Below are 16,061 nucleotides of genomic sequence, written 5' to 3'. Positions count from 1 at the left end.
CTGCTGCTCCGGGCTGTGCCTAAGGCTCTGAGAAGTGTGTGCCAATGCCCCACTGTCTGGGCTGCCAGAACCCAGCACACCTGTACCCTACCGTAAAGCAGTCCCCCGCCCACCCCACAGTCCCCAGAACCCACCTCATTGAAGAAGATCCTGGGCAGCTGCCTGGACAGTTGATTGGTGGGCTTCACCGTGGTTTTCCATGTCCTCCCAAAGAAGTGTCTGTAGGTGACATCGAAGAGAGAGACTCGCAGGTGGCATCCAAGCTCTGACAACATGTCCAGGATTCCCTAGGGGACACCAGAAAAGAAGTCCTGAAGGGCCACCCCAGTGCCACTGTGGGAGACCTCCAGGGGACTCCAGGCCACCCAGTGCCACTGTGGGAGACCTCCAGGGGACTCCAGGCCACCCAGTGCCACTGTGGGAGACCTCCAGGGGACTCCAGGCCACCCAGTGCCAGTGTGGGAGACCTCCAGGGGACTCCAGGCCACCCAGTGCCACTGTGGGAGACCTCCAGGAGGCTCTGGCCATCAGTTCTACCCCTAGTCAACTACCGGCTGCTCAGTTTCCTTTAGGCCTCAACCTTTCTCCATAGCAACTGGTCTCTGTGGCGTTACAAGCCGTGGCGCTCAGCCTGCTCGGGCCAGTTAGAACCCTGGAATGCCCCCAGGAGGCACCAACTTAAGACACATGCAAAGGCAGTAGGGACACCAGAGGCCAGGACAGGGCCTGTCGGCCAGTCAGACCCGGGGTGGGCTGCGGGCCAGTCTGTTAGCAAACAGAGCCAAGACATGGAGGACATGAGTCCAGGTTGCCTCCCGTGAGACCCTGGATCAAACCGCAGCTGAGGCTGGTGCTGCGACGTGCCTGCCGTGTTGTTTAATGACCCTCCTCTGGCTCCGGCTCAGGCCGTTCAGATGACTCCCCTCACTCTGAGCAGCCACGTTAAATCCATCCTGACAGGATGCCCTGCTTTCCTCTTGTCCAGTCACCCAACCAAACCTTCCCTGACCCTGTCCGTTTCTACTCTGCCTGGCGCAGTTCCAGGCACCAAGGGCAGGAGAGGTCGGAGGGAACGAAACTGCCTGGGGGCGCCACTCAGGGGAAGGGACTCCCGGAGGCCAGCATCTGGGCCAGTCGCCCGGGGGCTCGGGCTCTGGCAACGGAGCAGACGGTGGGGACCTGGGGGCCTGGGGATCTGGAGGCCTGGGGATCTGGGGGCCTGAGGATCTGGGGGCCTGGGGGCCTGGGGACCTGGGGGTCTGGGGATCGGGGGACCTGGGGATCTGGGGACCTGGGGGCCTGAGGATCTGGGGATCTGGGGATCTAGGGACCTGGGGATCTGGGAGCCTGGGGACCCAGGGACCTTGGGGGCCTGGGGATCTGGGGACCTGGGGGCCTGAGGATCTGGGGACTGGGGGCCTGGGGATCTGGGGGCCTGGGGACCTGGGGATCAGGGGACCTGGGGACCTGGGGATCTGGGGGCAGAAAGCCAGCAGAACTTGCAGCCCAGCACCAGTCAGTCCCTAGGGCAAGAGAGCTGGGATTCTCAGGGACTGGAAAGAGGTACTCGAGATGCTCCATTTTTCCATAAATTACTGTGTCTTCTCATTTTGTGTGTCCTTGAACCTCTGCCAACCGGACAATCCCTGACTAGAGATGCCATGCCCTCCCACATAGGCCAGTTCTCAGAGGTGGCCATTGCCTTGGCAAACCTACCAGAACAGAACCCTGACCACCCCCGAATGCTCTCCTCGACCTGCACACAGAACCTCTCCATCCCAGAACCAAAACCCAGAAAACTGGACAGTCCAATGCCGCAGGGATCACTACAGTTACACGAGCTGGACAGTCCCCAGCTGCTCAGCCTGTCCAGGCCTTCCCTGTGACTCCTGGCTGCCCCGGGGCCCAGCACAGACCTCCATGTCCAGGCCTGCTTTCTCAGCAGCTGTTTAAGAAACCTTTTCAGTGGCCATCACCTCTTGAACTCAGCAAAATCCTAGTAATTGTCTATACCACGGAGCCTGTGAGACCGCAGCACGCTGGGCAGGGGCCAGGGTAAGCAGGGTAAGCAGGAGGAGCCCTGGTGGGAGCCATGATGCACAGAAACAGCAGGCTGAGCCGGAGCCAAGGTGAGCAGGAGACAGGGTGAGCAGGAGTAGCCGGGGTGAGCAGGAGTAGCCGGGGTGAGCAGGAGTAGCCGGGGTGAGCAGGAGTAGCCGGGGTGAGCAGGAGTAGCCGGGGTGAGCAGGAGTAGCCATTAACATTTAAAGGAGGAAAATGAGCCAGGTGTGATATCATGTGCCTGTGTCTCAACACTCAAGAACCTGAGGCAAGAGATAAGGAGTTTGAGGCCATTCTGGGCTACAGAGTGAGGCCCTGTCTCAATGATAATAATAACGGGAGTCAGCCGGGCAGTGGTGGTGCACTCCTTTAATCCCAGCACTCGGGAGGCACAGGCAAGCAGATTGCTATGAGTTCAAGGCCAGCCTGGTCTACAGAGTGAGATCCAGGACAGCGAAAACTACACAGAGAAACCCCGTCTCGATAAATAATAATAATAATAATAATAATAATAATAATAATGGTAATAGGAGCAGAGAGATGGCTCAGGGGCTAAAGGCACTTAGTGCTCCTACAGAGGCCCAGCCCCCATGTCTGGTGGCTCCCAATTGCCCATAACTCCAATCAACTCCAGGGGATCTGATGCCCTCTGCTGGTGTCCACAGGCACCTGACACAAACGGAGCACATACACTCATACAGACCCACTCATAAAAGTGAAAATACATAGTTGTATTTACTGTATTGCTTAGACTTTATGAAGTCTCATACAGAAGCCACACTCCTGGTGGCATCTGACTTAGGACACTGACCACTCACTGTCTTTGTGTTTCTTGCGCATTTCAAACTCTGTAAATTAGTTTTCTCAAACCAAGAAGGGGGCAGGGATGTGGTACTCTCCTTCGGGAACCATCTGGGAAAGGAAAGGCCCTGATAGGGAGCAGTCCAGGGCCAATGGGAAGTAAGTAGCTCCAAGCAGCTGGCTTCTCTCTTCAGGTTCTGCTCTGAAACGAGGGTGAGGCTGGAGCCCCTCACAGGGCTGAGGGTGAGCAACAGCCGTGGCACAGCAGACACCCTGGTACCTACCCCTGTGCAGCAAGCACAGGAAGCCCTCCATCAGAGGGCCAGGAGCTGTACACTGCTCTGGGCTAACAACTGAATGTGTGAATCCTATCACGTAGGCAGCAGGCAACCGGAGAAACACGGCGTGTTCACCAGCAGGGCGGGCTCCTTCCCGGACATCCCGGCAGGCCAGGTGCTTCAGAGGGGCACAGACCACACAAGTGCCCTTTGAGTAGCTGCGCAGACGCACAGGCTCTCATGGGCGTCCAAGCACGAGCACTTCCCCATCAGCCACTCTGCCTGCTGTAAACCGAAGGAGGGCCACACAGAACGGCGCACAAGGCTCCTTCCTACACCTTAGCTCACAAGACAGCCCACAAGCTGGACTACCCGGGAGTCTACACTGTAGCGCCGTGGGCAGAAATGCCCGCTCAAGGCCCCGGGTACGGACCGAATGGCCGATTCCCGTGCTCTGTGTCTGTCGTTTGAGTACCGCCGAGTCCAAGGTAACGGGCAGAGAGCGATGAGACCCGAGATGAGTGAAAATGGGTGTTAACTGGAAGCCTCGTCTCAGACAGCAGCATTTGAAATGACCAGTGGAGAACCTCATTACCTGCTTAATGAGTGGCCCATCCAGCCACTTCAGGACACACTGGAATGCTGTGGACTCCTTCCCGAGCTGGCGTGCTCTCAGTGGGTGAGGAGGGACAAGTGTGTTTTGGGTGAAGGCTGTGTGCCAGTCATCCATGCTGCCCATCCAACCTCCCTTGTGCCTCCAGGACTCCCTGCACCATCTGTAGCGGAAGGGAAGGCAACAATTAGCAACCCAGAGCTCACCTGACTCGGAAGGATACCGCAGGAGCCTCCACCACCACCCCCCCACACACACACAGAACACCTCACGTGGCAGCCCAGTCCTGCAAACCCCGATGCAGCAGCTGCATTGCTGGTTTAAGCAGGGGGCACGCAGGGCTGCTCTGAACAGCTATGTGGGTTCAGCACTGTCTGAGGACACCAGGAGTGTGGCAGACGACGCCCTAAAGCATTCAGGGAGCGTGAGCCAATGGGAGCCAGTGAGGTGCCAATCTCCGTCTCTGCTGGTTCTGCACGGAGGGAAATAAGGGCTTGGGAACAGACACCGCCAAAGGCAACGGAGCAGTTACCTTGAGACACGCAGGGGAACGGAACCGAAGGACAGAACGGAACGGAATGAGCAGGAGGCAGAGCCACTGAGTCCCAATGTCATTTTCATTAGAGCCCTGAGGCCAGTCACCAAGAAGGGCCGGGCTATGTGGCAAGGTCTCTTACTGCCAGAGCCAGCGGCGGCGGCGTTACTAGCTTCTCATGACCTCGCCCATCAGGTGTCACCTGAGCCTGTGCAGCTAGACAGGGTCACCACCCCCCTTCCCTTGCTGTCTCCTCAGCTGACAGATGGTGTGAACAGAGGCCAGTGTGGGAGGAGCGGTAGGGGTGGCCTCCTCCGCGGCTCTTGGTGTTCCCGCCCTGGAGACATCTGCACTGGTGGGACACAGGCCACGGTGGCTGTGGCTCCTGGCAAGTTTGTCACCACACAATGGAAACACCAGCCTCACCAGACAGGAACGGGTGCTGGGCAGAGGCCGGGAAGCGATCAGTGTCACTGCATCTGGACTGCTGGGTACGCGGTGACGAAGAGCAGAGTAGAGCGCGCCCCGCGCCTGCTGCAGAGCCACAGGCCGCTGGGCATCAGGGGAAAGCCTGCTGGGGCTGCTGCCTGCCCAGCCGGCTTTTCCATTGACCACTTCGGAGAAGCGTGGGAAAGTGCCAACTTCGCCTGACACTTTCTCAAACGAACAAAGTGAACCTGCCACTCTGAGGAAGACGAGCAAAACTAGAGCGTTTTCAAACCAAAAAAAAAGAGTTAAGAAACGTCTGTGCCCTCCACTGCCAACCTGACTGCATCATCCTTCAAGACCACCCCTGTGAGCAAGACAGGACAGGGGCAAGACGAATGCCGTCTTCAGGGAGTGCGTGCTCACATGTGTAAGCATGTGCTCACATGTGTAAGCATGTGGGAGACCCGTGGAACTCTGAGTGCCAGCTCATTCCAAGCGATCAATAACCAGTGATCATAACACTTCAAAGCCCTGTGAGCATGAAAGGTCCTGAGGCAGAAGCTGGTGAGTAGGAAGCCGGTTTTTTGACAGGGACTCTATTGTGAAAACGACCTGTGAGAAACCATCCATATGGTGCTCGACTATTTGTGCACAACCCCCTGTGTTCCGTCCCCAGGATCGTGTAAGCCACACACCTGTTAATACCAGCAACTGGGAGGAGGCAGGAGACACAACGCGAGTTCAAGGCCTGCCTGGTCTACACAGCTAGTCCAGGCTAGCCGGAGCTGCATGAAGAGACGCTGGGGAGGCGGGGAGCACGCAGGGACAGCACCCATCACGGGGCCCTCCTCTTACCCAGTGGGGAGGCGCCCCGGCCCAGAACAAACCGTCTCCTACTACGCTGATGAAAGCCCTACTCTCATCTGTTCTGTGTGTTATCGTGTGGTCGGGGTTACCGATGCCGTTCTTTAAATTAGCTAGTGTTTCTTGGTGCCTGTGGGTCCTGACCTCTCATACAGTGAGCACGAGCAGACAGAGATTGCACACACTGAAGTCTCACGGGGTCCTCACAAATTTCTTTAAAGGTAAAGTGAAAAGGGGTCACCCACCCCTCCATGCTCAGAGTGTTTGAGGACAGAAAAGGACAAGACTGTCAGCTGGACACACACACACTCACACACACAGACACACACACAGACACACTCACACACACAGACACACACACAGACACACTCACACACACACAGACACACACACACAGACACACTCACACACTCACACTCACTCACTCACACACGCTCACACACTCACACACACACATACATACACACTCACACACTCACACACACTCACACACATACACACACTCATACATACACACACTCACACACACATACATACACACACAGACACAGATACACACACATACATACACACTCAACACACACACACTCACACACACAGACACAGATACACACACATACATACATACTCACCACACACACACACACACTCACACACACATACACACATACACACACACTTACACACACTCACACACACATACAGACACACTCTCACACACTTACACACACTCACACACTCACCACACACACTCACACAAAAAAACCACACACACTCACACACACATATACACTCACATACACATACACACATACAGACGCACACTCACACATACACACCACACAAAGACACACCACAAAGACACACAAACACACTCACCACACACAGACACACACTCACACACACAGAGAGACACACACACACACATACTCACACACACTCACACACATACTCACACACACACACACACATACACAGACACACACACAGACACACAACTCAGGGTCCCTGACTACATCCTAGCCTTCCCTGGAACACACCTACAAACCAGGAACCCCCTCAGTGGCCCAACACCACCCATGTGGCTCTGTCTCCATGAGCACGTGGCAGGCTACCAGGATGCCACACTTCCCCTGTTCTTTGGGAAGAGGGCCCCCTTCCCTGCATGAGAAGGGCTGCCTCCAACTCAGCCAGAGGCCTGAAGTAGTTGCTCAAAGGGAAACAGGTGATTCCCACACAGTGCCATAGGCAGTTTCCCCTGGGAGACTCAGCCTGGACTGGCACTCCTTTACAGCCTGAAGCTGCCCAAGACTACCCAGCCCTGAATCCCAGGAAAGCCGGGTGCAGGAGCAAACAGACTCAGACAACCAAGGTGGGGGGTGGCTGAAGACTGCAGGCAGGAAGCAGTGCCCCTAACCACTGGGGTGAAGGACACAAGCCAACAGCGACTCCGAGAAGCTCCTGCCCCCACCTGAGTCAGAGTCCCTGGCAAGCGGAATTCTCACCCTAATCCTGGAGCCTGGGAACATGTGACTCTTCACGGCAAACAGGGTTTTTGCACAGGAGCGAGGAGACTGTACTGGAACACCAGCAGAGCCTGGAACATGCACTTGTCCCTACGAGAGACAGCTAAGAAGGCTCAGAGAGAGCAGGAGGCCGCAGCAAGACCAAGGCCTCTAGAGGAAAGAATAGCTGGGTACCAAGAGATGCAGGTGCCTCCAGGAGCTAGAAATGACATTCTCAGCAGGAGGTCCCCAGAGCGACTGCCCTGCCCACACCCTGATCTCAGCTCAGTGAGATAGATTCTTGTATGCCTGATGGTCAAAACTGGAAAAGAATCAGTGTTTGTTGGTCCCAGCCACTGAGTCTGTGGCATCTGGTGACGGCAGCCATGGGAAGGAAGCTCACAGAGGTGCCTACTATAAAAGAGTTGTGGCCAGCACTCACTCCAAGGCTACCTCTTACTGGAAGTGAGGGGCTCCTGGATGGCCCTGGGTCCAGCCCCAGGCTTGCCCGGCCCCTGTGTTTCTGCTGGCCACAGCCCTTGCGGTCTATCTTGTGGTGACCGCACTCCCCAGCCAGCCCCTGGCAGAAGAGGACTGTCCTTCCCACGCATGGCCTTGGCAGCGATTCCACAGGAGAACTTGGGAGAAAGTCACAGCGTTGAGCAGTGCTGCAGGGGGAGGGAAGCCAGGCTGGTCTTTCTCCTGGAGAGACGCTGTTCACTGCTCTCCAGATCAAACGGACATGCACTCATTGAGGATCCATATCTGAGAGCACCGTGAGCATTTATTTCTTCTGACCTGAGCCCCCACACTGCCCCTGGCCTTCCTCAGGCCAGTGATCTCACCCCACAAGTCTTGAAAAGTACTCGAGCACCGGCCTACCCTTCCAGGGTCTGCCTGCCCCACGCTGTCCCAACTGCTTGTCAGGTTCACACTGGAGATCTGAAGGGCCCACCTCCCCGCAGCCCTCTGTAGAAATGTTATACAGGGCTGTGTAGTCGATGCAGTCCTGGGAGGTGGTGAGCTCCCTGAGTCAGCACCAGCCCTTGGAGAGACTCTGTCAGTGACTGAAAGAAATATAACCTCCCTGGCAGAGAAGATAGTCTAAAGAGACATTTTATAACCCCAAAGAAATAAAACCTCCCCAGGAATCCGTGCCGGGAGGAGGAAAGGTCAAAGCCTTGGTGGCAGAGAAAGGAAGACTTTACACAGTTATGACCAGTCAGGCCACCCTGCAGGAGAAACTGGAGCAGAGACAGGAATGGGTCACTGATGGACAGGACCACGCCTTGACCAGGACTACTTAGTCCTGCATACTTCCTACCTTGTTTGTGCCTAAACTTCATGCTAGTATTCCTAAGGCGGACTTGTGGGTACTGGCCCCTGTAGGGAAATATTAACCAGGCAAAGAAGTGTTACATTTGTTTATGCCCCCTGAGACACTATTACTTCATGAAAACGCGTCACCTTTGTTTCTTCGGCCTTTGTTAATGATGTGAAGATGAGTTATATTTGTTGGCGCTGCATTTGTTTAATTATGTAAAGATGCGTTTGTTATATATACCTCGCCTGCCTAAGGCACCTGATTGGTCAATGAAAAGCTAAAAAGGCCAATAGCTAGGCAGGAGAGGTATGAGTGGGGCTGGAAGGCTGCAAGGAGAAATCTGCACTCAAAGGAACCAGAGAAATGAGGGACAGAGAGACATGCCTGGGCCGCCAGACAGACACAGACTAGAACATACACAGAGAAAGGTAAAAATCCCCGAGGCAAAACGTAGATGAAAAGAAACAGGGTAACTAATTCAAGTTAAAAAGAGCTAGCCTGAAAGGAGCCTGAGCTAGGCCAAACATTCATACCTAATAAGAAGTCTCCACCTCAGAGGGGCCTTGGTCCTGCCTCAATGAGATGATGGGACAGACTTAGCAGACTTCCTATGAGAGGCCGCACCCTCTCCTTGGAGCGGACGGGAAAAGGGGGGATTGTAGGGGAAGCAGAAGAAGAGGAGGGCGGGGGAACTGGGATTGGAATGTAAAAAAATAAATTAATTTTTTTTAAAAAAAAATTGACAAAGAAGTTTCCAGCAACTGGAAGGCAGTGTCATCACAGGCCACCCTACACAGGGGGAGAGGCTCAGACAGATGAGTTCACAGCTAATAGGTGCTCCCTCACACCCATGACAACTCTCCTCCTCCCACTCAAGAAGTCAAGGGGGAAAAGATGTCTCCTGGTGGAGATATCCAAAGATGAGGGCCAGTTCTTTTCTCCTCAACCTCAGCCAAGATGCTCACACTCCCTGATTCCGATCTGCATGATGACAACTTGGGTTGGGGTCTTAGGGGCTTCATCTCTGCAGGTCTACTCAGTAAGTGGTGATGGAGGGTTTACCTGTAAGTTTGAGTAAGGGGTGCCTGTCTTGCTCTCATTCACCCTCTGCTATGGGACTAAAGACGTGGTCTTCACCGAAGTAAATAGTCTGGAAGACCACTGGGTACAAACGAGATAGTGCTAGGGCAGTTTGGGACACAAGGTAGAATTATGGCCCCGTGGAAGCTGCATGGCTGAGCCACAAAGGAGACCAGGGTTGGAACAGGGAGAGTTTGCCCGTTCCCTAAACCCGCAAAGCTGGCTTCAGTGCAAATTTCCACTTGAGCCACGAGTACATCTCTCCGGACCAAGGCAAGAAAGACTGGGCACACCGGAAACCAAGACATCAACGTAGGTTGCATCCCAGCAATGAATGAAGAAAGCGGGATCGACCCTGCGCCCCGAGGGCTAGACAGGGATAGGGCCCGGGCCTCACAGTGCATTGAGGGCAGCACGTACTAGGGCCGGGAAAGATGCACGCACACCAGGCCGTGGGCATCTTCGAGACTCTGGCGAGCGCATCTCATCCGTTTAGGCACCGGGACTGCTGCGGTAACCGGGTCAGAAAGCCGAGGACAAACCGACCCGACGCCCAACTTCTGAAGGCAACCGGGATGCACCAATGGCGACGCGAGGGGGAGAAGGTGGAAGCTGCGCGACCTAGACCCAGCCCTGTGTTTCGGGCCGTGGCTTGCAAGCACCAGATCGTCAGTGAGACGTCATCTGCACATCCCCGCCCGGGACCCTGAGGTCTCCTCGAGCTGTGCTGCCACCCGCGCTTCCAAAACACGCAAACTTCCCCCGCACTTGGTGCAGTCCACCGCTGGCGTGTTACCTAGGAGACGGGCACCGGATCCACGCTTCCGAGGACGTCCCGCACCGTGGATCCAGCGATCCGGCGGCCGGTGCCCCAGCTGAACCCAAGGTCTCGTGGGTTCAGCACTGGACAAAGGGGGTCGCCCGATCGGCACCCACCCCCGCGAGGAGCCCGACCTGCGGGGCTCGGCGCACTCAGCACAGACCCCGCCGCGGGTCACTTCCTCCGTCAAGGCCGCGCGGCCAATGAGAACCCGAGCCCAAGGACCCTGACTCCGCGCGCGCCAGCCAATCGGCGCGCCGGCGGGAGCGGCATGATTTGCATGGGCTTCTCTGGCCTCCGCCAATGAGGCTGTGACTGACGTGAGTCCTAGCCAATGATAGGCTGCTAGGGGCGTGGCTGCGGGCGTCCCACGAGGTAAAGATGCTGCGGGCGGAACCTGCGGGAGCGAGCGGGATTCGGGGGCGCTGAAGTCGCTAGGGCAGGGCGGGAAGGAAGATCCGGAGCGGGGCGCGGGATCCGGAGCTGGAGGCCCCCCAGGTGAGTGCAGCCGGGCGACCCCGGCGGGCACCTGCGAGGCCGCGCTGTAGCGGGTACCGCGGTCCCTCTCCATCCCCTCTTCCCCAGCCCTGCATCCCTGCCCCCGCTGCGGTTCTCACCTCCTCTCCAGCCTCCCCATCTCCCTGTCCACCGTCCCCCTGCCCCCACCCCACCCTCTCTGCTTCCCTGTCATCCTACCCCACCTTTCAGCCGACATCCTGGACCCCAACCCCAAACTTCATCCCCCCCCCCCACGTCCTCCCGCCCGGCATCCTCACCTCGCCCTTGCCTCCCTGCTTCTCATCCTCTCTCCCGGCCTCTGTGCACTCCTAGTAGCCGTCTTCTCCATTCCTCTCCTTGTCGCTCCTCTAGACTCATTCTTCGTCCTTGCAGCCTGCCGGGTGTCCCTTTCGCCCTGACCCCAACTTCCCACCCATTCCGCTCCCAGGCCCTTCTATCCCCGCCGCCACCGCCACCGCATTGCTATCTCTATTTGCGGTACTCCCCAGCACACTGACACTCGTTGTATCTGTACTCTGTCCCCTGCCTCTGTTTCTAGACCTCTACCGCTACCCTCAGCTTCTCCCCATGCCGGGGCACTGACCCTAGCACACCCCCACCTCCCTACCTGCTACTGCTGCTACTGCTGCACGATGCGGAGCCCAGATGCTGCACCGCTTGCCTGCTGCAGTATCTGCAGCAAGGTGTACCTGCCCACCTGCCCTCCCTCCCGACTGGCACACCCTGCTGCTTCTCCTGGCTCTCCTGGCACTTGTCCTGGGGTCTCCTGCAGGATGCCTTCTGGCACCCTTTGCTGCCTGCCCACGGGCCACCATCCATCCCCCTTCTGACCCACCCTCCCTTACAGCTCAGTCTCATTTTGTGAGTCAGCGTTTTTTGGGGTTGGTAACTTTCTTTGCTTACTGGTGTGAAAGGGACCTGTCTTAAAGGCAGGTGGTCTGGACTTGGAAGGTATGAGGGGCCACATCAGAAACCAGACTTGAGAGGCCCGTTTGGAAGAGGGGCGGGGAGCCAAGGACCCACTGGTGGGGGTTGCCTCTTGCTCCATTGCATTTGTCTGCCCTGTGCTGAACCACATCCAAGGGGAGATGACATAAGTAATAGCTCTTGGAGAGATAGGCTATTAGCATTTATGGAAATTAATACATCTACATGAGCAGGAACACCAAGTTCAGTCCACAGCTGCCCCGCTCTCTGCGGCTTCTGGGTTTCTTCTTTCTCTGCAATTTCTCCTCCCCCTCAGAAACTCCAGCCCCCAACTCCCCTCAGTGCCAAGAATAAGCTTTTACTCTGCACTTAAAGCGACACCCTGGCCCAGGGTTGCAGGGTGTGTGTGTGTGTGTGTGTGTGTGTGTGTGTGTGTGTGTGTGTAGGGTCCCATCCATCCACCTGCTACCTGCTTCTTTCTTGGCAGACAGGTGCTCTGCAGAGCCCAGACAGTATGCAGCTACTGGGGTCCTGGCCTTGGGATTTTCCAATGTGGAGTCCTCAAAGTGTACTCGACTGTTGAGGTCCTGTTGGTCAAGTCCAGCCTGTAACCTCCCCGAGGGAAGCTGTCTGTGTCTACATGAGTCTTGGTAGTACTTAAAAGTGTTAGGCTGCATCAGGACCCTGTCTGGAAAGCATCCTCGGAGAGAGCCCTTCTAAAACAGGTTCACCCTTTTTGCCTCTTCGCTACATCAGTCAACAAATGCCTTGTGGGTGCCAGTCAGGGTCAAGGTACTAAGCCAGGTAATGGGCAGAGAAAGAGGTAGCGTGGAAAAACTTGAAGCCCTTTTCATACACTTCTAGAGCCTGAAATCTTGGGAAGGTGGATGTGGACCCTGGAGACGGGATGTGTGTATAAAAGCGGTGACCCACAGGAGACGGGGAGCTGTGACACTCAGGCTGTGTGTGCTATGGAGCCCGAGAGCCCAGAGTTCTGTGGCTGGCCAACTGTCTTTTCATTTTTCATTCACGTCAAATGATTGGGAGGAAATGGCAGGCACCATGTTGATGTGGCCGTTTCCGGGAAGGGTCTGGAGGAAGGAGTCCTTGCCTTGTGTTTGTGGATATTCCGCATGGCAACTGGGCAAACTAAAAAGAAAGCCTCTCCTAGTCCACAATGCTGGGGATGCGGTTCAGTTTCTGAGGACACTGGATGGGAGGAACATGTGTTTGAGCCTTGGTTAGCTTCTCGGTAGACTTTATGTCACCAAAGGCCCCGGAGCAGCTGTTACAGGCAACATCTGGAAAGGTGGGCTAGAAAAGGAGGGCTCTTTGCCTTCCTCCATTGTCTCTGCCAGCAGCCAGGAAGGCTCTCTCTCTCCTCTAAAGTTACAAGAGTCTTGACCACCCAACAGCCAGCCGTCTCCTGCCCCACGGGACAGAGATTCATTTATCTTCTCACTGACTTGAGCCCGATTCACACCATGGCTGTCCAAGCTGGAGGAATCCAGTGCCCCATAGACACAATGACTGCCCTTTGGGAAGGCCGCCGCTGAGGCATCACTGACATTTCTAGATGCTCTTGTGGTGTGTCAAAGTCACAGGACTGTGCTCTCTCAGGAACAGGTGTGGGAGGAGTATCACTGACCACAATAAATTCTCAGGGACTCCGGTCGGCCTGACCTGGGAAAGTCCCAGCACAGAAGTACTGCTGTGTTTGGGGGTTGGGGGGGTGGAGGCAGGAAGCTGCCCGAGGCTCTGGGTGTGATGAGGGGGGGAAGAGAGTCCTCACTGGAACTGTACTGCTAACCACATCCTGGCCCTAGCAATAATTCTGTGGAGTAGGCTTATTAACCTACAGGGGAAACTGAGGCATAGAGTGGCAAGGAGACACACCCTGGCCTCCCAGCTAGTGAAGAATCTAGTTCTGCCAGGGCTGGGTAGCAAATGCCCACTACGTGACACTGCCAGGCTCCAGCCAGTGCCAGAAACCCTCCAAGTGTCCAAGAGGAGGTCCAAGGTACTGGGTATGACTTATCTTTAGAGTGGGTCTGTTAAGAGTCGGGTCCTAGGTGTGATGCGCTCTTTTGGCAAAAAGAACAAGGGAGAACACGTACCTGGATCAGGGGGGACCCTCCTGGTCTCCATCCGTCCTCTGTGAGTTGGCTCACGGTTTTCTCTTCAGCCTGAGCTCTGCTCTGAGCAGCTTCCAGGCCTCTGCATCCTCCACCACAAGCTGGGGTGAGCTCAAGGGCCAGTGCTCACAACAGTCTGGCCACCCTGAGTGTGTCCTGCAGCAAGGCATCTCAGTTCCTAAACTGTCTCCTTGCTGGATGGCGTCTTAACAGACCTCCCAAATGGTGTGCGGTTATCTCCCAGAGACATGGCTGGGTACCTCCTTGGGGTTGCGACCGTGTTACCCAGTTCGATAGCGTGCCTTTCTCAAACTTCCGCCATATGCTAGCCAGTTTCCTCTCTTTCCAGCATGCGGGGGACTTGTGAGTTGACTGGGTTCAGCTCAGCAGGATTGGGGAAAGGGAGGGCGTGGAGAAAGGATGGAGGCATCCCCTTACTTCTCACCTGCAATCCAGCCACGGCTAGGGTGGTTCTTCCTCGCTGTAGTCTCAGTGAGCAGTCACGACCCACCCGATGCCCAACACGCTGCTGACGGCCACACATCTGGGTCTGCTTTTGGTTGCTCTAACGAGATACCTGCAACTAGGTGATTGACAAAGAGCAGAGGTTGGCAGTCTTCCGCACACTCACTACCAAACGTGCCCACTTCCCTGAACTCTAACTCCCGAAAGTGTTATTCTTTCTTTCTTCCTCCTCCTGTCTCCTTTCTGTAAACATTGGCCCTGGCACGGGGCCATCCCCCCCCCCCACGTCCATACACCTGCTTGCTGCATCTCCATCAGAGAACGCACCTTCTCTCCGTGAGCTCTCTATCACTTCCCTTCTGCTTTGTCTTTCGAATCCCGATGGAATTATCCTCGGTCTGTCTTAGAAAAGAAGTTTTTAAGGAAAAAAAGAAACAATAATGCAAGTTCATTTGACTCAAGAGTCCTGGAGGCTGCAGAATCCAAGAGCATAACACCTCGTTTGGTGATGTATCATCGCATGGCATAGGGCACGCATGGTCCCACACGGCAGGCAAGCATATGTCAGCTCAGGCCTCTCTTCCCCTTTACAGAGCCCCACCAGCCCTGCCACGGGGTGTCCCACTCCACCGCCATCATCATCCAAACCTGATTGCCTCCCAGTAACCCCGCCCGCAAACACCGTCAGCCTAGACGCCAAAGTAGTGCCTCCCGTGGGCTGGTGTTTTCAACACTGGCTCCCCAGCTGTGACCTTTAAGAGACAGGAACTTAGCTGGCAGACATGGATTATAGGGTGGGTCTTTGAAAGCACAGCCCGGGCCCCGGTTCCTGTGTCCACCGTGTGTGATGCATCTACCAGGAGCTCACCAGGCCATGCCATGGGGCTGAGACGCTCTAGACTGTGAGCCAAAGTAAGCTGCTGTTGGATGTTCTGGTCACGAGAAGTCGTGAATGTCACGTGGATGTGAGGTCTAAAGACGCCAGCTCCCCTCTTCCGTCACCCCAGTGAGTGAGCCCCTACGAGGCTGGCCCCTTGGTTTTTATGGTCCTACCCTCAGGGCCCCTCTGGGTCCAGCCTTGGTACTTCACGTGGGTGGAGACTCCACCCCTCAAGAGCACACCCAGGACTTGGCTGGCACAAAGCAGGTGCAGTCGGTATCAGTCAGTGCCTCCCACTTCCAGGCCACGTCCGAGCCCCAGGCATAGAACTTTCTGGAACCCAGTTTAGGTCCCAAGAACAAGATCAAAGCAACTCAGCCCCTGGGGCAGAGCTTGGGAGAACCCAGCAGACTGTCTCCTAGGCAGAGGGGGTAAGGGAGCAGGTGTGCCCGTCGCCCTGGTCTCCCCTGCCTCAGAGAGAGGGGTCCAGCAGGCCCCCTACCCCGTGTGCCTGTCTGAACCCCGCAGCCGACCCCGCAGCCCGGGGCGGGGGGCTAAAACGCCGCTTCTTAAGGCCCTGCGGTGTGTTTGCAGCTCCTGTGTCTTCTCAGCAATTTCATGAGCCTTCATCAAGAACTCAGACCTTGATACCCGGACTCTGCCTAGGAGCCCAAGCCATCCTGACTGTCAGTGGCAGCAAGGGCTCTCCAGAAGGGGCTCCTCCCTTCCTGCTCCTTCTCAGAGTAGGAGGGCCGGGGATAGCTGGAATGTGCGGACTCTCCAGGAAAGCAAAGTTTGAAGCATTATTGCAGCCCCACAAATACC

At 56.1% G+C, this 16,061-nt stretch overlaps 1 protein-coding gene across 1 annotated transcript in view; it reads right to left on the bottom strand.

Moving 5' to 3' along the window:
• Nphp4 (nephrocystin 4) overlaps positions 1-10,473 on the bottom strand; it is a 77,660-nt gene extending 67,187 nt beyond the window's left edge. Inside the window, exons 1-3 of the mRNA XM_051173883.1 lie at positions 10,287-10,473; positions 3,736-3,916; positions 135-287 (exon numbers count right to left, since the gene is read on the bottom strand). Of these exons, the coding sequence (XP_051029840.1) occupies positions 135-287; positions 3,736-3,879 (297 nt within the window). The 5' untranslated portion in view covers positions 3,880-3,916; positions 10,287-10,473. The remainder of the gene's footprint in view (positions 1-134; positions 288-3,735; positions 3,917-10,286) is intronic.
• Positions 10,474-16,061: the final 5,588 nt, after the last annotated feature.

Source organism: Phodopus roborovskii, unplaced genomic scaffold (assembly GCF_943737965.1).
Source record: "Phodopus roborovskii unplaced genomic scaffold, PHOROB, whole genome shotgun sequence".
Taxonomy (NCBI): domain Eukaryota; kingdom Metazoa; phylum Chordata; class Mammalia; order Rodentia; family Cricetidae; genus Phodopus; species Phodopus roborovskii.
The sequence above is the reverse complement of the archived record's forward strand: the minus strand, read 5'-3'. Positions and strand labels throughout refer to the sequence as shown.